This window comes from Kwoniella pini, chromosome 1, assembly GCF_000512605.2.
Source record: "Kwoniella pini CBS 10737 chromosome 1, complete sequence".
Taxonomy (NCBI): Eukaryota; Fungi; Basidiomycota; class Tremellomycetes; order Tremellales; family Cryptococcaceae; genus Kwoniella; species Kwoniella pini.
The window spans coordinates 1782063-1801397 of record NC_091716.1 but is presented as its reverse complement, the minus strand read 5'-3'; the positions used below and the strand labels follow the sequence as shown (position 1 = coordinate 1801397).

Sequence of the window (19335 nt, the reverse complement as noted above, 5' to 3'; positions counted from 1 at the left end):
GTTTCGCCTACATTACTATGCTAAGCCCCACTACGCTCCTTTGATCTCATTTTAGTTTGAAACTGTGCATGCCAAGCCAGACAGGGTAATCGACGCGGCCAACCTTTGTTTCACTTCAGGCCCCTTCATTCACCTTTTCATAACATATTTATCGTATCTACGTTGGTCACACCTTATCAACGAGCGGAATACCTATCGTCCAGCATGTCTTCTACCTCGCAGACTGTCAACGTCACTTTCGATGATTTTGATCCCATTTTTCTATGGCCAGATTTAACGCAATGGTCTACACCTAATCCTCAAGATCACCCGGAATGGATTAATGCAACGGAAAGCGAGACTGGATTACCATGGCATGAAGCTACTTTGCATTGGACCACTACCAAAGGTGCTGAATTCTCATTGAACTTTACGAGTGAGTCATAGCTCTTCGTTTACCATGTTAAAGTCAGTAGAGAACTCAGTCAGTCTTGGCTGACGACGCTCCACAGCAACCGAAATTTGGTTATACGGCGCATTGAACGTCTCTTCACCTTCATACACCATCACTCTTGATGGACAGTCAACTACACAGAACCCATCTTCAGTCTCTTCTGGCAGAGCACTACTATATTCAGCTACAGACTTATCTCAATCCTCTCATCAATTGACGGTTAGAAATGAAGGTGAAGGTTTAGGCTTAGATTACGTTGTGTTAGGATACGATTTGGGAGAGAACCCCCAAAATCAAACCATCGATGATGCGTTAGATCAGATTCAATATGACGGAACCTGGACGAGACAAGGTGGAAACTTCTTCAATGGTACAAACATCTATACACAGGGGCCTGGTAATTCGTTCAACTTCTGTAAGTTAGTCGACTGAATATTCCCATGCTTTTGCGCATATGCTGTTGCCGTTTGAAGGCTTAGCTCGCCACAAAAGCTTGCGCTTTTCTGCTAAAGCCGTTTCCCTCATTTAGCCTTCGCCGGAAGTGGGCTCTACATATACGGTGATTCAGTTCAGGACCACGGCGATTTCTCCGTTTACTTCAACGACTCCCAGACACCATACGGAACATGGAACGCTAGAACGCCGTGTGGAGGACAAGTTGAATTTGGAAAGACATGTGAAAAGCTAGGTTCTTTGAAAGCCTTCATAGGAAATCTACCTGCCGGTACGCATCAGGTCAAAGTAGTGAATGATGGGCCGGAAGGTAGTAATGCTACGTTCTTCGGTCAGTGTGCAATATCCGAATCGACTATCACAAATTAATCAGTCGCAATATGGATAATGTGCTGATGATTGTCTTGAAAAGATTTCGATTACGTTGAATATACTACTCCATCTACTTATCCCTCATTCACCCTAAATGCTACTTGTGCGAACGGGATTTGCGCCGACAGCGTTTCACCCTCCAACAGTGCGTCTGGTACCCAATCCACTAGCCCATCTTCTTCTTCTTCGTCTTCTGCATCCCCGTCCGGCTCCAATTCCGCATCAGGCGGAAAAACGAGTGGTTCATTGCCACAAATTGGCGTAGCGAATACCGCTTTATTCGGTGTCCTGAGCATGTGGGCTCTTCGGAAGCTGGTTCTGGGCAGACTGTCATGATAATGGAAGGGTAAACTGGAGTTCAGAATTACCACACGGACAATAAGTATGTATGCATTGATATATCATTACTTCCCGGAATGTACTGTACATACGGCTTTCCTCGGAAACGTATGTCACCTTTAATCACAATCCTCTTAGCCATCGTGCCTATCTGATGTCGGCTTACGATGTGTCTTGCCACGTCCATGGTTTACGATGTCCGGCCACATAATCGAGGTCGGAGGTCGGCTCGCAGTCGTAGAGCTTCACAGTAAAGCTGAATCGTCTGACCAAGCTTTTGAGTCTGGTTCTGATCGATTTGATTGTTTTCAAACCAATCGGGCACGGTGACCTGGTGAATGTCCTTAATCTCGTCCAATCTTTTCAGAGTGCTTGCATGATTAGCTGAAGTAGTCATTGCCTCCGTTAATGGATCTTCATGAGCGAAGTCGGGCAGGGTCATCCGGAATTCGGCAGACAATTTGGTCATCTCCTTGTCTGATGATTCGATTCTCGAGTTTGCAAGCCTTTGTAATTCTGATAGATATTGGAAATGCTGGGCTAAACCATACCATTTACAGCTGTATACAGTCTGCTGACGTTGGTGTTTGGCTCGATTCTTCCAAATTTAACTGAAGATCGTTTATAACCCACGTCCATAACCCACGTCCCTTCGTTGAGAAAAGTATGATTTCCGGGTAAGATCGCCCGCAGAATAGATGGAAGTGTCGTCCCGTCCAATTGGCGCAATTCGTACGTTGGTCTCCGATTTATCGATGCTCTCATGTGGTCCCGGACAACTATCAGGGTCACCTGCCCCGGTCTGCGAAGAGAAGGAAGTGGCCGTTAAACGTGAACTGGGTTTTTGACACAACTACTCACGATATGGCGACAGATTTCGTAGTATACCTTGTCCGTAGAATGCCAATTGATAGGAAAGTGATATTGAGAAGTATTCAACAGATCTGTCGTAGTGACATCTCGCACGTCATCGAGTTGCAAACAGAGCGAAACTTTAGGTCTCTACTCGAAAGATGAGAATAAAGGATTCAATGACATCTTTCGTGTTGATACTGTATGATATCGGTACACAAAAGTGGTTCGTGAGCTATCCTTCCTCACAACGATCAATCCCTTGTTCATTGTAGAGTCCGACGAATGACGTACAGCTTTTTTTGGGTTTTGAACCGGTCAACACGGAGGGCTTTCGCTGTTGCGTGCAGTACATAGTACATCTGGTTCTGCTCCACAATACTTACCAATAGATACCATAAAGGAGACGAAACGAGACCGCTCCTCTTTCAGCTATGCTTTGTGAGGAATAGCCACATCATAGACTACTAACTCATGATGTCATTCAGATTGGACCTGAAAAAGTATTGATTTATCGGTCATATACTGCATATGAATGTCCCCGAGCGGACTGTCAAGGTGTATTCACAAGCAGTGAGGGCAATCTCCCAGCCCAGATTGAAAAAAATTCCATGTGATATCTGTGAAGGAGGTTGTCCAATTTTAGCATTTGTTTTGTTGATCAGATATACTGTACACTAGGATGATTACAGGGTTCGTTATTCTACAAACCGCACATACCGCTTTCGATTACAATGACCTCGCAGGACCGACCATCGTGTATCGCATCACTTGCTCTCATTTCTATAGATGGCGCTACAGCTGTGTAGACCTGACCGGGCTGATATTTCAATCCATTTTCAATAGTAATATACAGTGTAATAAGTGTACGGCGAGCACATTAATGATAGAACATCAGCATGCAGTTCCTTTTCGGACCAGCCATGCTTCATTTCAGCTTCATTGAGGACTGAACATTGATCTCGTGAAAATACATGCAACTTCAAATATGCATAATCTATCTACAGTTACTCCTCATTCATACAGTCATGATCGGGGGTACTTGGCCTCATCAACCGAGATAATATTGGCTATTCGGATCGATGGTCTTGATCACATCACTGAAGTACTGGCCGGTAAGGCGGTTAAGGTACGTGGATACGTCCGGATTTCCGACAAATTTGGAGCGCACCTTCTCTTCAGTGTCGTGTCGCTCCTGAGCGAGCCTGGCGCCCAGCTCAACAGGATCCATGGAGGGATCAGGAAATTCGCAAGAGGGGAGGCCATATTTATTGATCTTGGAGTTGAACTCTTTCGTGAGGTTTTCAAGGCTGGCTGATTGATTATAGAGGACAGAAGCTTGTCTATATTCATCATGATGGAGTTGGAATTTCCTCATGAAGTCTGCGACAGATCTTCCTTCGCAGTCATTCTGCACGCTGGATAGTCTAGAACTATCTCCAGAAATATGGCGTAGATATACGTGATTCAACGGAAGGATAGCTGCCGCATAATATCTCTCATCAGTTGGGTGTATCTTTTCCACAGCAACTTCACTGAGCTGAACGCTTCTTCGATGATCGATTTTGCATTCTGCAGGCTTTCCATGCGGGGCCTGGCAATCTGTAATCAATATTGGGTCCAAATCCAGCTGAAAGAATCGTAACTTACATTGTGTTCGCATATGTCGTAAAACCTAACATAACCCTCTCGATTCGTCCAAGAAAAATGTACAGGAGAGGTACTTAACGATCCGCGCTCATCTCGATAGTCGATCTTTCTTCTTCTTAGGATTGTTTCGTAACCAGATCTGGTTCTGAACCGAACAATTTCGCGCTCATCGCTCTCTTCAGGTCGGGTGATTGGTGGTGGTATCGGAGGGTACTCGTCATCGTCTGAGCTCATTATATCCTGATGCCAAAGGGTAGTTTACCGGTTCTAATGCTTGTTAGTCAAATTAGCATAATTATCTTTCATACGATTGCAGATCCGGAATAGAGTATGTAGCGAACAAACCTTATGTATTACGGTAGGGTAATGGAGATTAGTTTGAGAGATGACAGTCTCGACAGTGGCCGCTTTTATACCTGAATTCTTTGTGAATCGGAGACGTTCAAAGCGTGTAGGGATAAAAACGAAGAAAGGTTTGCACGAAGGCGTTTGCAAGCTTCTGAAAATGAGTAAGCGAGCTAACAATATTTTGTCCTTTGATCCTAACGGACCAAGTCCGGCGAAATTGCACAGCTATCTCGCCTTCTCGATCAATGGAAGTGAATTAGAGGCCTACTTATCGCAAGGAAGAAAGGTGATCTCGCCTACGAAGTAAGTGTATCAACCGAGAGTTTGTTGACACAACAAAGGAAGTATCTCGGTCATGATTTGTGATCGTCTTCTATTCCGCTCTTATCGGACTGATAAGCATTCACAAAAGTTAAATCAAGAGGGGTTGTCGATATTTATGATATGCATGACGTTATGCCTCAAACTCCACTTGCTATCAATCATCCAAATCTAACACCATATCACTGTTATCTGACCGAGCTCCAATCGACTTCGATCGACTGCGCATTCTTGTTGGAATCACGGAACTTGGTCTTGGACTTATTGATCTTTCATTTCCATTGTTCACCGGGCTTCTACTCCTACTCCTACCTTTTGGAGGTGGACTTGGACTTCTCATCTTATCCAAACTATTACTTCTACCTCTTCTGAATTTAGCTCTTTCACGATCACCAATAGATTGAGCTTGAGATCTATCATGTTGCCATTTATCCATATCTCGATCTAGTCTATCCCGTTGAGTATTTTCCCTTCGGTCACCTCGATCAAATCCTCTATCATCTCGTCTATCCCGAGGATTACTTATACGATCACTGAGATGAGGTGGTGGACCTCTAGGAGCTCTAGGTCGAGAATCAGTAGCACGAGAATCGAAATTCCGAGGCATTGATCGATGAGTAGTTTCAGGATCAAGGTATCTCATTGATCCTCGACCTGGATCAAACAAAACATGGGAGTCAATTCCAACAATTTCTTAGCAAGATCATTTGCAAAAACTCACCCTTATACACTACTCCACCTTCATCTTTTATCTTTTGTCTCTCTAGCTCTATCTGCTTCTTCATCTCTTCCAATCTTGTCAAACGCTCTTTTTCTAATCTTTCTTTTTCCTCTCTTTCTAATCTCATATCAAGCTCTTCTTCAGTCTCTTCTCTAGGTTTCTTTTCTTTTTTTCTATCCCTATCTTTCCTATCACGATCTTTACGATCTTTCTTCTTTTTACTCTTCCGTCTTTCCTTTTCTAAAGAATCATCCGAAACTTCATCTTCTGAATCATCTCGACGAGATTTAGATTTACTCTTTCTTCTTCTTCTATCTGGAGATACGGATCTTGATCTCGAAGAAGATACAGATGGTGATCTAATTTGTTTAGGTGGTGGACGTTTCAATTCCAATTCACCACAATGACTTATTACAACGGGTGTTAATGGTCTATCCCTATCATCTGTAGATAATTTACCAATAGCTTCTATATGTTCTAAACCAAAAATGACTTTTCCGAAAACACTAAACCAGAGGTTAGCTAATATATCAAGTTAGATATATGGTATTACCACTTACACATGTTTACCTGTTAAATGAGGAGATGGAGCAAGAGTGATGAAAAATTGACTTCCATTAGTATTTGGACCTCTATTAGCCATAACAAGCAAACTAATCATACTGTATAAGCATTTCTATAATACCAAGAACATCCTTATATAACATTCAATCAAAAGACTTACCCTTTCTTATCAACTTCTGTTCCTTCACCTTCTAATCTTTCATCTTCAAAAGGTCCTTCATATATACTTTCTCCACCACTTCCATTTCTTTTTGTAAAATCTCCACCTTGAATCATAAATCCATCTATAACTCTATGAATTGGACATCCTTTATAATGTAAAGGTATATTTGATATTTTAGATATGCCTTTTTCACCTGTACATAATGCTCGGAAACTATGTTGACGAGTAAAGGTCATCAGCCAGCGCATGATAAGAATTGATGTAGATTGAATGATGAAATACAATCTGACTATGACTCACTTTTCAACGGTTTTGGGTACTCTATTGACACGAAATATCACATATTTAGCTGTCAAAATTCGAAGTGCAAAAAATCGATGAGACAATGACTTACACATCTTTATATAATTCAAACTATAACGCAAAGTTAAATATGATCAGCTTATCAATGAACAGGGTCTAAAAACATCCATATGATTTTCACAAAAAGTGAAAGAGGAAATTGAATATCTGCGAAACTCACAACGACCCTTCCTAAAGATTTATCTCCTACTGAAAAGTCGAAGAACGTTCTTGGGTTCGGCATCTTCTCTACCTCTAATTTCTTGCACTATACTGGTGAATGAACAATTTAACAAATGCATAAACGAGATACAGTAATAATATCGTACTTCTCGCTCAACATTGAAAGTACTCTAGAGCTAAGCGCTCGTTCACGAAGAATCGCAAATCGCCACGTGGCAAATGAAGCTGTTTTCCATCAACTCATGATTGCCCAGGTCTGGATAGGGTGCTGAACGAAAGTCAATTAGGTGCTACAATCACAGCCCTCATTAACAACATATCAATGGATACATGTCTGACAACACGAGTGCTTATATCGTTTCCTTTCATTACATCCTTATATACACCTAGAGATCTAAGTAACAGTAGCTACTACCTGACGCTGATGTCGCTTTAACCCAAAAAGGTCTTTCGAAACTACTCATCCCGGTCTTTCGAATGCTCCAATTGTCCACTTTGATCTATGAGCCTTTCAATCCATCTAAATTCCTATAATTCGCATTTACTGCATAAGCAACCCGGTCCACCTCATCAATGAATCAAAATATCGCGAAATGAGCTCACTTTGTTCTGATAACCCATCTTGTCCATCCATTCAGTAACTCCATCAACATCCTTAACATCACTAGGTAAAGTCTTGTTTCGTAATCTTTCGCACCTGGCTTGACTCGCTTGTCTTCGCACTCTCCTATTTTTCTGCCTTTGTGTGCGTTCTTTTGAATCCTCATCTGATTCAATTTCCGATTCAGGCGTAGAAGCTTCACTATCTGAGGGTACTGGCTTATATTTCGCTCTCAGTAAATCTCGATAATATCCTCTGATCCGATGAAACAACGTGTCCTCTAAAAAAATGCTAAGCCTAAATCTCGCATAGATAGGGGAAATAAAAGCTTAACTCACCCCAATGTGCCATTTGATGATACACTTCTGCACGCTGCTTACAGAATCTCCCTGATTAATTTTTAAACGCCGTCATCAGCTGTGAGCCATCTGTTGATATAATAGCTGACTTACCCATCAACAAAGATTTGGGCAACTTCTTCCTTTTCATCGCCTCACTATCGTCTGAGCTGCCCGAATCTTCTTCCTCGGAAGAGGACGAATCAAGTGGTTGATGGGTCTCTGGATTATACTGATCGCCGTCGAGGTTGACTCGGAATTTACTCATTCTGCCTCCCATATGACAAGCGTCGCATCCCGGTTCGGCGTGTAACAGCTCTTCAACCTATCCAAGGGATATTGATCAGCTCAATCAATACGCCTCGCCAATTCTGGCTTCAGTTTCATCACGCGAACTCACGTCGAAGAGTGGATATTTTTTCAGAGCTCTCTTGAAGTTCATTCTCCAAATTTGACTTGCGACCCTTAAATCCCTATAACTTTCCATTCGATTTCGAAATTGGTTCAATTGTGGTTTGAAGTAATTCGCCGCTTCAGATGACAAGGGAAACGCTCTTTTGCCCTTCATAACTATCATTACCAAATAATGAAAAACCACTTTGAACTTGAATTCTGGAGTTTGAGCAGAATTTGACGAGAACTCATGTGGTAATTGAGCTCGAATTACGGTGGAATCGTCAGGTACGATGATGTCTTCTACATTGGAATCATCGTCTGTGGCAGTCTCGTCATCACTGTCAGTGGGATCACTTTCCATCGAAGAAGAGTTGTCTTCTTCTGTACTAGATTCTACAATGCCCAATCGCTTATTCTTGAGTTTTCGTATATTTCTCTGGGTAGCTGTTTCCTTAGGTCTCTTTCTAAGACGAGATACGGATTTGAAGCGTTCAGGTTCGTCCATTTTGAGATCATCCAACATATTCTCCTCATTCTCCGTTTCAGCCCCATTATCATCGTCTGGATCGACAATCCGCTTGGCCTTAGTTTTAAGATTGGGCTTACTGGTCTTATTCCGGTTCTTAGGGTGAGAAGATTTGACGGCATATACCACTTTAACAGGTTTCTTTGGTCTTCTGATAGGCATAGAATCTTCTTCATCGCTGCTAGAGACAGGCTTTGCCTTGCTTTTGCCTTTGCTTTTGCCTTTGTTCGGCTGTCTAGGAGGAGTATCCACAAGCTCGAAAGGCGCATGGGCAGCCGGTAACACCTGTTTGCGTCTCAACGGTGTCTCTGCCTCCTGCGACGCTTGTCGAATGGGCGAATCCACTTTAGCATGATCAACGGATGATCGCTTTGACGACGGCACCTTGGATGCCTCTCGCGATGGACTTGACTCTCTGACAGGAGAAAATTGCTTGATCCACGCAGCTGATGTGGTCGGATGGCCTTCTTCAGTGAGCGAAGGCTCTTTGTTTGGAGACCTTCGCTTTAAAGGCGAACTCCCTTTCACTGGTGATTTAGATCTAGATTTGGGTTTGGATTTATAGCTCCCATCGTCTTCGTTGGCATCATCATTATTTCCATTATCAGACATTTCAACCTCTAAAATCGGGGGAAGGGACTCAGGTGTTGAGGATTTTTGAATAGGCGATTTCTTTTTACTTCTAGAAGGGATTTCAACAGTTGGTTTGAATTTATTCTTCATGATATTTGAACTTGATTGACCAATCGATTCGGAAGAATTGGAAGCTGAGAATGGCAAATAGGTTTTTCTATTCTCCTGAGACATTTTTGGAATTTCCACTATAACCTCGCTTCTCGTTCGTTTCATAGGTAATTTCGCTTTTCCATGTATTCGGATATTACGAGATTTGTTGACATCAGGAGTTTCTGAACTTTGAGTCAATTTTGAAGCGTTGGCACGAGTGGCTCGATGTGAAGTGACAGGTGGATCAATAGCTACGATCTCATCATCTTCATATTCATCATCAATATTGATGACTTTTGATTTACCCTTTCCTTTTCCATAAGTAATCTTATCTTTTCCTAATCTGCCTTTTCTACCTTTAGGAGATAAAGGTGAGGGAAATAATTCAATCTCATCATCCGTTAAAATATCTGCTTTTTTATTCGCTCGTTCAATTTCAACAGCTTCTAATCTTTCATTCCTTCTTCTAACTTTTTGAGAATGTGTACCTCTATATTCGGGAAATAAGTATCCTTCTAAAGGTATAGAAATAAATTCTTCATCCGGATCCGTATCTGAACATTCACTTCTATGTTTCCTTTTAACTCTAGGTTTTGTGCTTTTGATTTTTGATTGAGTAGATTTACGCTTTCTAGGGCTTTCGATCTGTTCTTCTTCTTCGTCTTCTTGTTCTTCCCACTCCTTTTGATCAAATACTGTGTGCTTCATGGCTCGTCTCTGCGTCATTGGTAATTTTGTAATATCAGGTTTAGTTTCCTTCATTCTCACATGATCTAAACCTTCTGAACCTTCACTATCTGATGGATCAAATAAAGGTTGGTTATTTCGAGTACTTCGAGCTCGAGAAGGTCCAGCATTCTGATCGCGTGAGGAAGGATCAAAATGAGAGAAGAGCGTAGTTTGCTTCGACTTAGAAGGAGGCATTATGGAACTGCAGGAAAGTATTAAGCTGCATATCGCGCGTCAAAAACGATCGCAGGTTGAGCTCACTGCTTGATAGAATTCGCGCACTTTTCGGTCTCTCTTTCGTACCAAGCTCAAGTTATATGAACATGTTGATCGGCATCAGAGATATATGAGGAAAGGAAAGAAACATTGTGAATTTGATCACCGGTTGACTGGATTCAAAGTCATGTTCTTATCCTTGTTTACAATTATTATTACCTCAACGCGAATTTGATTCCGTCAAAGTAAGCTAGAAGCCTGTTCTTCCAAATGAAAGTACCATTTATTTGCTGTTATTCACAACATTACATCTGCAATTTGTAACTCTTTAAATACCTCAAGCGTACCAAGTGGCGAGGTTGATACTATGACGAACCCCGCTAGACCTTGTAAGTGCACACCTTTGGACGGGAGTTCGAGTCGATAGCTGAACAGTGTCTTATTACAGTTCCAAGGGATGGTCGTTTGATATCATTAATACTAGCTTCGAAGGGGATACAAGATACAGATGAAAGAGTAATTCATCAATTATTAGATTTTGCACATCGTGAGTTTTAGAATAAAAGTAGACTGACAATGAATGAAAAGCTGATTACGAATGAATTTGGGTTTAAATAGGATATACAGCAGATGTTTTAACTTCTGCACAATCATTATCAGATCATGCATCACGTACAGGATCAAATTTAAATAAAATTGAAAAAGAAGATATAGAATTAGCTATTCAATTAAGAAAAAGATATGAATTTTTTGAAGCTCCACCAAGAGATGTAAGTTTTATCTTTTCCATCTCTCCCTCTCTCCTTCCTGAAGAAAATTCAAATTAATTTAGAGAAATAATTTAAACTAATTAATGTTAATTTTAATTTTGATTTTGTTTTTTTAAATAAAAAAGTATTTAGCAACTTTATCACATGAATTAAATTCTCAACCTTTACCAATTTTACCTGAATCATTTGATTTAATTAAATTACCTCCAATACATCAAAGATTAGGAGAAGTAAATTTTAATATTATACCTGAATTAAATTTAAAATTTTCATCAGAAAATGAAGAAGAAGAAGAAGAAGAAAATGATGAAAATCAAATTGAAAACGAAGATGAATCAAGTGAAGAAGAAGAAGAAGAAGAAGATGATGAATTAGAAAATGAACAAATTGAAGAAAATGGTAATGAAATTAATGGTAATAATAATTTAAATGAAGATGAAGATGAAGGTATGGAAGAAGATATGGAAGAAGTTGGAATTGAAAATTCAATTAATCAACCTGAAGTTTCGAGACAAGATAGAGAAGTAGATGAAGATTATGATATATAATTTATCTAACTAGTCACTTAAAATTGAAATCATGTTGTATAATCAGGTAATTAACCATAAAAATGCAATGCATATGTATATCTATGTTCATTATATGAGTAATATCGGACCAACAAAGTAAGGCGTATCTATGTATATTTTTGTATCCTCGTCAAACCGCACTAGCTCGAAGGCTTATCCCCTGTCATTTGACTATGTATCGATCCTCCTGATAATCTACTATGAGTCGATAAAGCATCTTGCTGAGCATGAGCTAATTCAGCGTATCTGAGATACAAGGTCAATCAGCTGATTTCGCATTATGATAACATTTCAATTTGATCGAAATGCTGAACGGAAACTCACAACATCTTATATCGAACAAGTTCATTCTCTATTTCCTCCTTTTCAATTTTGCTCATCACAAGTTGTCGAACGAGTTCTACATGTTCTTGGTTACTAGTATTGCATTCAACAATCAGCTTACGTTGTGGAAAACACATGATGCGGGGAAGATGAAACTGTGACTTACATAGTAGCTAAACTAGCTTCCAGTTGTTTACTACACGTACACATATGAAATATCAATATCATCCAATTAATCAAGGAAGGAGGGGACTTACACTTGAGAACTCAAATTTCTATTAGCGTTTCGTAAGGTATCAACTTCTAACGCATGTCGATTTTGATTCTTTTGTTGTTCCTCCCATTCAGAAGCATACGAATCAAGCATAAAGGGAGTTCTACGTCCATCATGTAAGTTTTCCAGTCCATTTAATCCGCAATAATCATTTTTCATCCAAATCACTGATCAAGAACGACTTACATTCGAATTTCATACGCATCTCTAACAAAATCATTCGCTTTCCATTCCTCTTCATCACCACCGCCAGTTTTCGCATCAGGTTTCTCAATTTCGTTTTCTGATATACGATAAACTTCAAATAAATCAGATTGGAGGAAATTCAATATCTGTTCAAATTCCAATTCTAATAATTGATTTTCTGATTTTTTCAATAAAGCCAAAGAAAATCTAAAAATCGCTTCTATACCTTCTGCAAAGACTATATCAAGTACTCGATAAACCAAAGAGAGAGGGAATCTATTTTCAATAATTCAATTGTCAATCGCTATCAATTGTCAGTCAGGCTGCTCAAACTCACCTATAGCTGAAAAGAGTCATGAACCATTGAGCAGCATATATACTACTCTTAACACCTTGTCTAACCAAATGAGTATGTAATAGGGGTAATATCTCTTCAACTAATCGATCGAATTGGAATAAACGTAATTGTAAACCGCGCATTTCTGCTGTAAAATGTGATCTAAGATTATACGAATCCATCAATCGAACCAAAACACAAAAAGCTTCTTCGTCTGGCATCTGAGAATGTTTCAAAGTCAGCCATTCCACTTCTAGCATTAACAACGAATAACAGGCCAGACCCAACAAATGAGACACTTACATTTAGCAGCAACGCAGCTACTATAAACGCCAAACCTTGTGTATAACCAACTTCGGGATCATATCTAAGTTGACGATTTGTCAGTATTGTTGTATCATTCTAAATGACGAAAGCCATAGTCAAAGCGGTCGAAAGAAAGTCTGCTTACAAACTATAAGCCTTGACAACCATAAATAAACCTTCTTGGCCCATACCCGCATTATCCTGAAAATACTTATGATGAGGGAATGTTCTACTCAGATCTTTCTTTATAGCTTTTTCATGTGTTGAAGGGATTTTTAGAAGTGCTTTATAGGTCTCTTCTAATGGTGTCGATTTAGATGAAGACATCAGTTGCCATATCGCCCCCCTATAATAGCAAATGACGATGTCAGCTAGATCCTGGTGATTGCCGTAGGTAGCTCACCTTATGACAGGAGGTATTCCCATTTGTATAGCTTTACTAAGTTCTTTCGGACGTTCCCTAGCAACACTCTCGAAATCCTGAACTACTGACCCCCAGAAATTCCAATCTACCGTCTCTTCACCATTCTCTTCCTCTTCCAATTGATCATCACCATGCTCAGATTCAGTAAGGGCTTTACTTTCCCTTTCACGTCTCATTTCGCGAGCTGCACATTCCATCTCTCCTCTGACTCTTTCAAACCCTTCCCTTATAGCTTGACCACCGCCTAATTGTGATGAAATTCGTCTATCCCTAGAAGCTGTAGACGAGTCCACTCGATTTAGGATGAACGAAGTTTCTGCTGATGGTTGCCTTTCCATTCCTGTGGGTCTTTTGGGAGTTTGTTGAGCATCAGGCTCGGCAGTAGTACTTTCGGTGACTCCTGTTTGAGAGTTTGTGGAAGTTGATCGGGATGACAAAAAGCTGGTCATTGTAGATTTCCATCCTCCCGCTTGAGAACTACTAGATCCTGATCTAGAAGGTTGTTGGGAATCCGCCGGATGTTCAGCTTGTGGTTCAGAGACTATGTTGACATTATTCGGGGATGTAGATGATGAGGCAGAGGAAGAAGGAAAACCGAAGTTGAGTGTCGAGCTGAAAAAAGAGGTTTTCCCAACTGGCGTTTCTTTGGCAGGCGGGGTGTATACTTCTTTCATCTGAGAACGAGAACTTTCTGCTATACTAGGTGAACGGGATGTAGATATTGATGAAGTGGCATTTTGATTAGGTGAGACTGAATGTGTATACCTACTAACCGTAGGCGTTGTAGCTATATCTTCTTGAGGTGTATCATTCAACAGAGAAACTTCAGAGAATTTCTCTGTATTTGCTGGTATAGGTGAAAGTATATTTATGGGTGAAGGTACATTTGATTCATTTTTGATGAATGGTATTTCAAGTATTAGATCTGGAGATTTCAGAACTGTCTGAGTTTTTTTCAATGATGGGGAAGTTGAGCTTGCAAAAGAGGGTGATTTAGTAGGCGATGAAGATAACGATCTTGAGATGGAGTTGAATGAAGGCGATCTATTCGAAGGTGAGGGAGTAAGTCTCGTCACTGGACCGGTCGATTTGTCATTGGGTGGTATGGACCTGAAATTGGATGAGCTTGGTGAAGTCTTGTTCTCGAACAATGCTGCTGCAGCTTTCACTTTACTAGCATTACCTGTTGACCTGCCCTTTGATTTGCCTTTCACAGGAGTTATCTCATTTTCATTCATATTAGTCTGTGATGGTTTTGATGGAGAGTGTGACACGTTGAAAGTAGATGCAGAGGGAGTTATGACATCTTCTGGGATTGAGGAATGATTGTCTAGCTCCAATTCTTGAGCAGCGTGTATCTGAGGCGAAGTAGGATCAGGTAAACGCGATGAAGAAGTGCTGGAAGGTGTACTGAATGGAGATGATGAAGACATATTACTTTATCTTCCACTTCGACTGGACACGGTGTTCTATACTCCACTATTACAAGATGGCTATGAGTTTGACTAGCTATAGCAACTCTTTCATCGTCCTAGGCTCTTATAAATGTGGACCATTCGAATACTGCATTAATCTGACCTGATTCTATGGTTAATTGTTTAACCCCGCATCACTAATTTAGTGCTTATTTACCCCGCATCTCATCCAGCTTGAAAACATGTGATGACCACGTTGTTCATTTAACAGAATTTTCAAAATCAAAAGCATAATCTAGAGTAAGTCTGATTGTAAATTAGTTTAACAACATTCATTCTTATCTGAAAAATTGTACATAAACGTATTAAAAGAATACAATTTAAGATGGTCTCTGCAAAAGCATCTTCTTCAGCTCCACCAAAAGTAAAATCAGATAAAAAAGTAAAAATAAAAACTGATCCAACTTTGAAATCTAAACCTAAATCAAAAACTCCTCAATTCACAACTCCAGAAGAAGTTCCTTCGGATATTGATGATGATGATGATGATGAAAACATGAATGAACATCAAGATGATGATGCTTCTTCATCATCATCATCATCGTCTTCCTCAAGTGAAGTAGATAGTGATGAAAACTTAGAAAATATAACTCCTAGAAGAAGTACACAAAATCAAAGTACTATCCAAGAGAAAAGAGGAAAGAGTTTAAAGTGAGTTTAATGGGAAATGATCAACTCGGTTCAGGTTGTTGATGCTCGTACATTTTGAATCATAGGAAATACGAACCCCCTATAGGAATGAGCGAGCTTAAACCTTCATCTACATTTGCTTCGTCGCCTTTCGAATGGGATGCTTTGGCTAGTAAACCAGGTGTAGAATTATGGGCTATCAGAGTTCCAAAGGATGTAAGTTAATTTTATCGAACTAGACGGTATTTCAGAAAGAGCATTTAAGTCTGAGGATACACACAGATTATTGTCTGAGATATCTCATTCTAACAGAAATCTAAAAACTGATGTATATCCGCTGGTATAGCTCAAACCATCCCGTTTATCCGCACTTCAAATACAAAAACCCAAATCAAACTCATCATCAATAACAGGATCACTTAAAACTAAAAACTCAAACTATACACTTTCAAGTGCTGGTACTTCTTTACATACTAAAACAGTAATTGATGAAGAAGGTAGACAACCAACTGCAGGTCCAAGTGCAATGGATTCTTTAAGAATGGATATAGATGAAAGGGATATTAACGAAGAAATGAAAGTTGAAGGTGGAGAAGAAATGGATGGATTGAAATTATTGGTTCCAAAATTCAAAGAAGGTGGAAAATTTTTTACAGGTAAGCTTGAAATCAAATTCCAAATAAGTAAAAGATATCAAAACATTAAATGGACAGAATTGATTTTATTACTTTTACTTATAGTATCAAAACCAATAATACGTAAACTTATTTTAACTCCTTCTTTAACTCAATCTAATAATCAACAATCATCAAATGAATCAAATGAAATACCTTCTATTCCTTCTTTTCTTTCTGAACCTATCATATCTTCTAAAATTACTCAATCAATTGAATTACCTCCTAAAAGAGTTCAACCTACACATTTATTAAAATTTAGAAATCATGCTTATGGATTTACAACTCTTGGTCCAAATTCTACAGTAGTTAAAAGCATTGAAATTGATGGAATTCCACAAGATCAATTGGAGGAAAAAAAGGAAAAGAAAGATAAAGAGAAAGAGAAAAAAAGGAAAATTGATAATAAAGATAGTCCAAAAAAGAAAAGTAAGAAATTGAAAGAATAGACCTACTTTCTCTTGAACGAAATTCTTTTCTTCACAACAAGGACAGTCCGCAAATCATCATTTGCATTCAGTTCTTTATACAACACATGCATATATCATGATATTGTGATAATGGTCACACAATAATGCGTAAATCAACTTAATTACTCAAGATTCAATGAATTCATATCTATGCCAATGCAAGACTATCTTCCCCTCTAAAAACATTATAAACTCTCTTTGCTAACGCCTGTTTGTCCAGTTCAACACATCAGCTAATTTTAGCGGAGAAAGCGTAAAACCCAGCTGACCTTATTCAATTTACGCCCATTTGCTGTCCCATTTCGTAGAGTCTTGATCTGTTAAATTACTTCAGTTAAAGAATGTTCCAAAGAAACCTTAGTCAATGGAACACATGTCTCACCTCGCAATCAGCTAACATCCCTTCTGCCCTTTCTACCCCACCTCTTCGTTCAGCTTTCTCGAAACTCTCCATGAGATCTCGGAAAGTAGGATATTCACTTGCAATTCCCATTGAAGCGCTAGGTGTAATTCCCGTTACTTCCTGTAACATCAATTCAAAGGTTTCTGTAGGATTTGTCGATTTCCGAATACCGTCTGTTGGGCAGAAATTGAGATGTGATTTCGATATCAATTTGTACTGCGAGTTGGGAAGTCATGTTAGTTACGTTCTAGCTTGTGACAGACCAGAACCAGAGTAAATGGTGGACAGTTCTTCATTCATCCTAAAAGCGAACGGAATCGTCCACTTACAGGTCGGATAGCCACATCCGCAGCTATGTTGTATACCCAATCTTCGATGTCTTCGGTTTTTTCAACTGAGAATCGCCCGACAGTGTCAGCTGACTGTGTTCACGAATACACACAAAATGGAGTCATTCGTGGTGTTGAGGGGATGTGTATGACGTTGAATCACTCACCGTGAACCAAGAAGCAGCGTTCTTTCACTTGCAATTCCACGAGAGCCATCTCGATTATTTCTTTTTCAGGCCGTGTAGGCAGAGTGATACTCTTACTCCCTCCCTGTGTAGAGGAAGACCCATTCAACCCAGCACGCGCAGCTGCAGTGAATTCTTTATTTGCCAATGACTTGGTCTTGCTATAATATTTCTGTAATCCCTTTATCATTATTATAACTTGATCATCCTTTTTCAGATTCAGATTCAGTCGAATATCCGATACCCAACTTGAAAGATCTTCTTTCTCATTCAATATCGCATCATCTCCCAACACATTGGAAGAGGTAGAAATCTTATCCACAATCTCTTCAGCCTCAACAAGAACCAGAATTATCCCTTCCCAGACCCATTTAGGCTCTTCAAGGGGTATAAATCGTTTCTTCTCGCTATCCCAGCGAGCTTTCAAGTGTCTTTTGAATTTGATAACTCCACAGATAGGAGATTGGTCTTCATGTAAAAAGTGGAGTTCTGAGAAATTGTCTGTCATTTTCTTTTTAATTTCTGGTAATGCGCCTGAAATCGGTGATTTAGGATGAGAAAGATCGGAAGATAGGTAAAGGTGAATCTCGCGGACCGTATCACTTTTGCTCGATCGTAGCTATGAAGTCTGTCAGTATGAGATACAGACCAATTGCAGGAGATCAGACTCACTCGATTCACTTCTGCCAATTTCCTTTGATACGATTTCTCTGCTTCTTTAGCTGCCTGAGCGATTCGTATGACATGAGCTTGGACTCATCTACGTTAGATGCTACAATACTCACTTTGGCAGTATCTTTCTGAAATTGTTTCTCAGCTTTCTCCTGCGCTTTTAAAGCTTCTTTCTCCTCTTTGCTCAACGTTGATTTTGGCGGTACCTGTCGAGAAAATGAGCTGATTATCAAGCTGGGAGAAATCAGCAGATAGCTCACACTCCCTCCATCAATCGCTGTGGTAGACCGTTGTCTCATCTGAGATCCAGCATCATCACCATTCGCACTACTTTTACGTTTCTTAGGTTTCTTTTTCGTCTTATCTTCAATATCTTCGTCTTCGATCGATTTTAACTGTGTCTCACTAGGTATCTCGCTGGTGATAGCGTCCAACTACGCGGCAATAAAGTCGTAAGACATAGTCTGTGTGGGTTCTGGTAGCGTTGAGGATCAAAACGTACCTTAGATATGATACTGCTCTTCGAAATACTATTTTCGAATGCCTGAAATTCCTCCATCAAAGCCTTAGCTTCTAATAAATCGACACCTTCCGCCTTTCTTTTTCCTTTTCTATCCTTATTGGTCACCTTTATAGCCTGCGATACACTTTTCACGGCACTTATGTTTGTGGAACGAGTGACAGGATTGTCGATGTCGATAGTCGAAGATAAAAAGGTGAATATATCTTGATCACCATTCTCATCCGTTGATTCTGGTTCATCATCGGAATCTATGAATATCGGCACTTGATTTGGCCTAGATTAATGTCAGTCTCGATGTTTGGGGTAATGTACTGATGTATCAATCGATGACTCACCTTGATGGACCAGCCTGATTAATTCTAGATTTCGGTTGAATTTGGTTGATACCCACAAAAGCGATCTCTTCATCAGATACCTCTTCGGTATCGCTAATAACCACTATATCGCCTGTGGAATCGTCAGTCAAGTTTGAATTGCTATTGGATACAGTCAGCATCACTCACTAGGCATC

General features: G+C 39.9%; 8 protein-coding genes across 8 annotated transcripts; 3 read left to right on the top strand and 5 right to left on the bottom strand.

Annotated features, from left to right (window-relative positions):
- Positions 1 to 204: 204 nt before the first annotated feature.
- Positions 205 to 1594, top strand: I206_100690 (uncharacterized protein; the record flags this gene model as incomplete). The annotated part of the gene is made up of 4 exons (XM_019152414.1): positions 205 to 415; positions 492 to 848; positions 963 to 1217; positions 1299 to 1594. The coding sequence occupies 4 exons, from the start codon at positions 205 to 207 to the stop codon at positions 1592 to 1594; spliced, it is 1119 nt and encodes a 372-aa protein (XP_019014552.1).
- A 1906-nt stretch (positions 1595 to 3500) lies between these two features.
- On the bottom strand, positions 3501 to 4333 carry I206_100689 (uncharacterized protein; the record flags this gene model as incomplete). Its single annotated transcript, XM_019152415.1, has 2 exons — positions 3501 to 4043; positions 4100 to 4333. 2 exons carry the CDS (start codon positions 4331 to 4333, stop codon positions 3501 to 3503), a joined length of 777 nt encoding a protein of 258 aa, XP_019014553.1.
- A 592-nt stretch (positions 4334 to 4925) lies between these two features.
- I206_100688 (uncharacterized protein) lies at positions 4926 to 6802 on the bottom strand (the record flags this gene model as incomplete). The annotated part of the gene is made up of 8 exons (XM_070202253.1): positions 4926 to 5080; positions 5126 to 5422; positions 5490 to 5995; positions 6050 to 6142; positions 6214 to 6429; positions 6517 to 6537; positions 6611 to 6630; positions 6740 to 6802. 8 exons carry the CDS (start codon positions 6800 to 6802, stop codon positions 4926 to 4928), a joined length of 1371 nt encoding a protein of 456 aa, XP_070058354.1.
- A 395-nt stretch (positions 6803 to 7197) lies between these two features.
- I206_100687 (uncharacterized protein) lies at positions 7198 to 10252 on the bottom strand (the record flags this gene model as incomplete). The annotated part of the gene is made up of 5 exons (XM_019152417.1): positions 7198 to 7269; positions 7345 to 7622; positions 7681 to 7731; positions 7795 to 8005; positions 8081 to 10252. 5 exons carry the CDS (start codon positions 10250 to 10252, stop codon positions 7198 to 7200), a joined length of 2784 nt encoding a protein of 927 aa, XP_019014555.1.
- A 388-nt stretch (positions 10253 to 10640) lies between these two features.
- I206_100686 (uncharacterized protein) lies at positions 10641 to 11591 on the top strand (the record flags this gene model as incomplete). The annotated part of the gene is made up of 4 exons (XM_019152418.1): positions 10641 to 10662; positions 10722 to 10820; positions 10892 to 11043; positions 11169 to 11591. 4 exons carry the CDS (start codon positions 10641 to 10643, stop codon positions 11589 to 11591), a joined length of 696 nt encoding a protein of 231 aa, XP_019014556.1.
- A 161-nt stretch (positions 11592 to 11752) lies between these two features.
- I206_100685 (uncharacterized protein) lies at positions 11753 to 14896 on the bottom strand (the record flags this gene model as incomplete). The annotated part of the gene is made up of 9 exons (XM_019152419.1): positions 11753 to 11858; positions 11937 to 12029; positions 12103 to 12132; positions 12194 to 12313; positions 12397 to 12672; positions 12734 to 12954; positions 13037 to 13100; positions 13185 to 13385; positions 13443 to 14896. 9 exons carry the CDS (start codon positions 14894 to 14896, stop codon positions 11753 to 11755), a joined length of 2565 nt encoding a protein of 854 aa, XP_019014557.1.
- A 367-nt stretch (positions 14897 to 15263) lies between these two features.
- On the top strand, positions 15264 to 16691 carry I206_100684 (uncharacterized protein; the record flags this gene model as incomplete). Its single annotated transcript, XM_019152420.1, has 4 exons — positions 15264 to 15589; positions 15655 to 15784; positions 15915 to 16224; positions 16309 to 16691. 4 exons carry the CDS (start codon positions 15264 to 15266, stop codon positions 16689 to 16691), a joined length of 1149 nt encoding a protein of 382 aa, XP_019014558.1.
- A 169-nt stretch (positions 16692 to 16860) lies between these two features.
- On the bottom strand, positions 16861 to 19334 carry I206_100683 (uncharacterized protein; the record flags this gene model as incomplete). The annotated part of the gene is made up of 11 exons (XM_070202252.1): positions 16861 to 16920; positions 16982 to 17029; positions 17095 to 17331; positions 17445 to 17509; positions 17612 to 18248; positions 18302 to 18355; positions 18415 to 18507; positions 18562 to 18735; positions 18804 to 19098; positions 19160 to 19271; positions 19328 to 19334. The coding sequence occupies 11 exons, from the start codon at positions 19332 to 19334 to the stop codon at positions 16861 to 16863; spliced, it is 1782 nt and encodes a 593-aa protein (XP_070058353.1).
- Between the last annotated feature and the right edge of the window lies 1 nt (position 19335).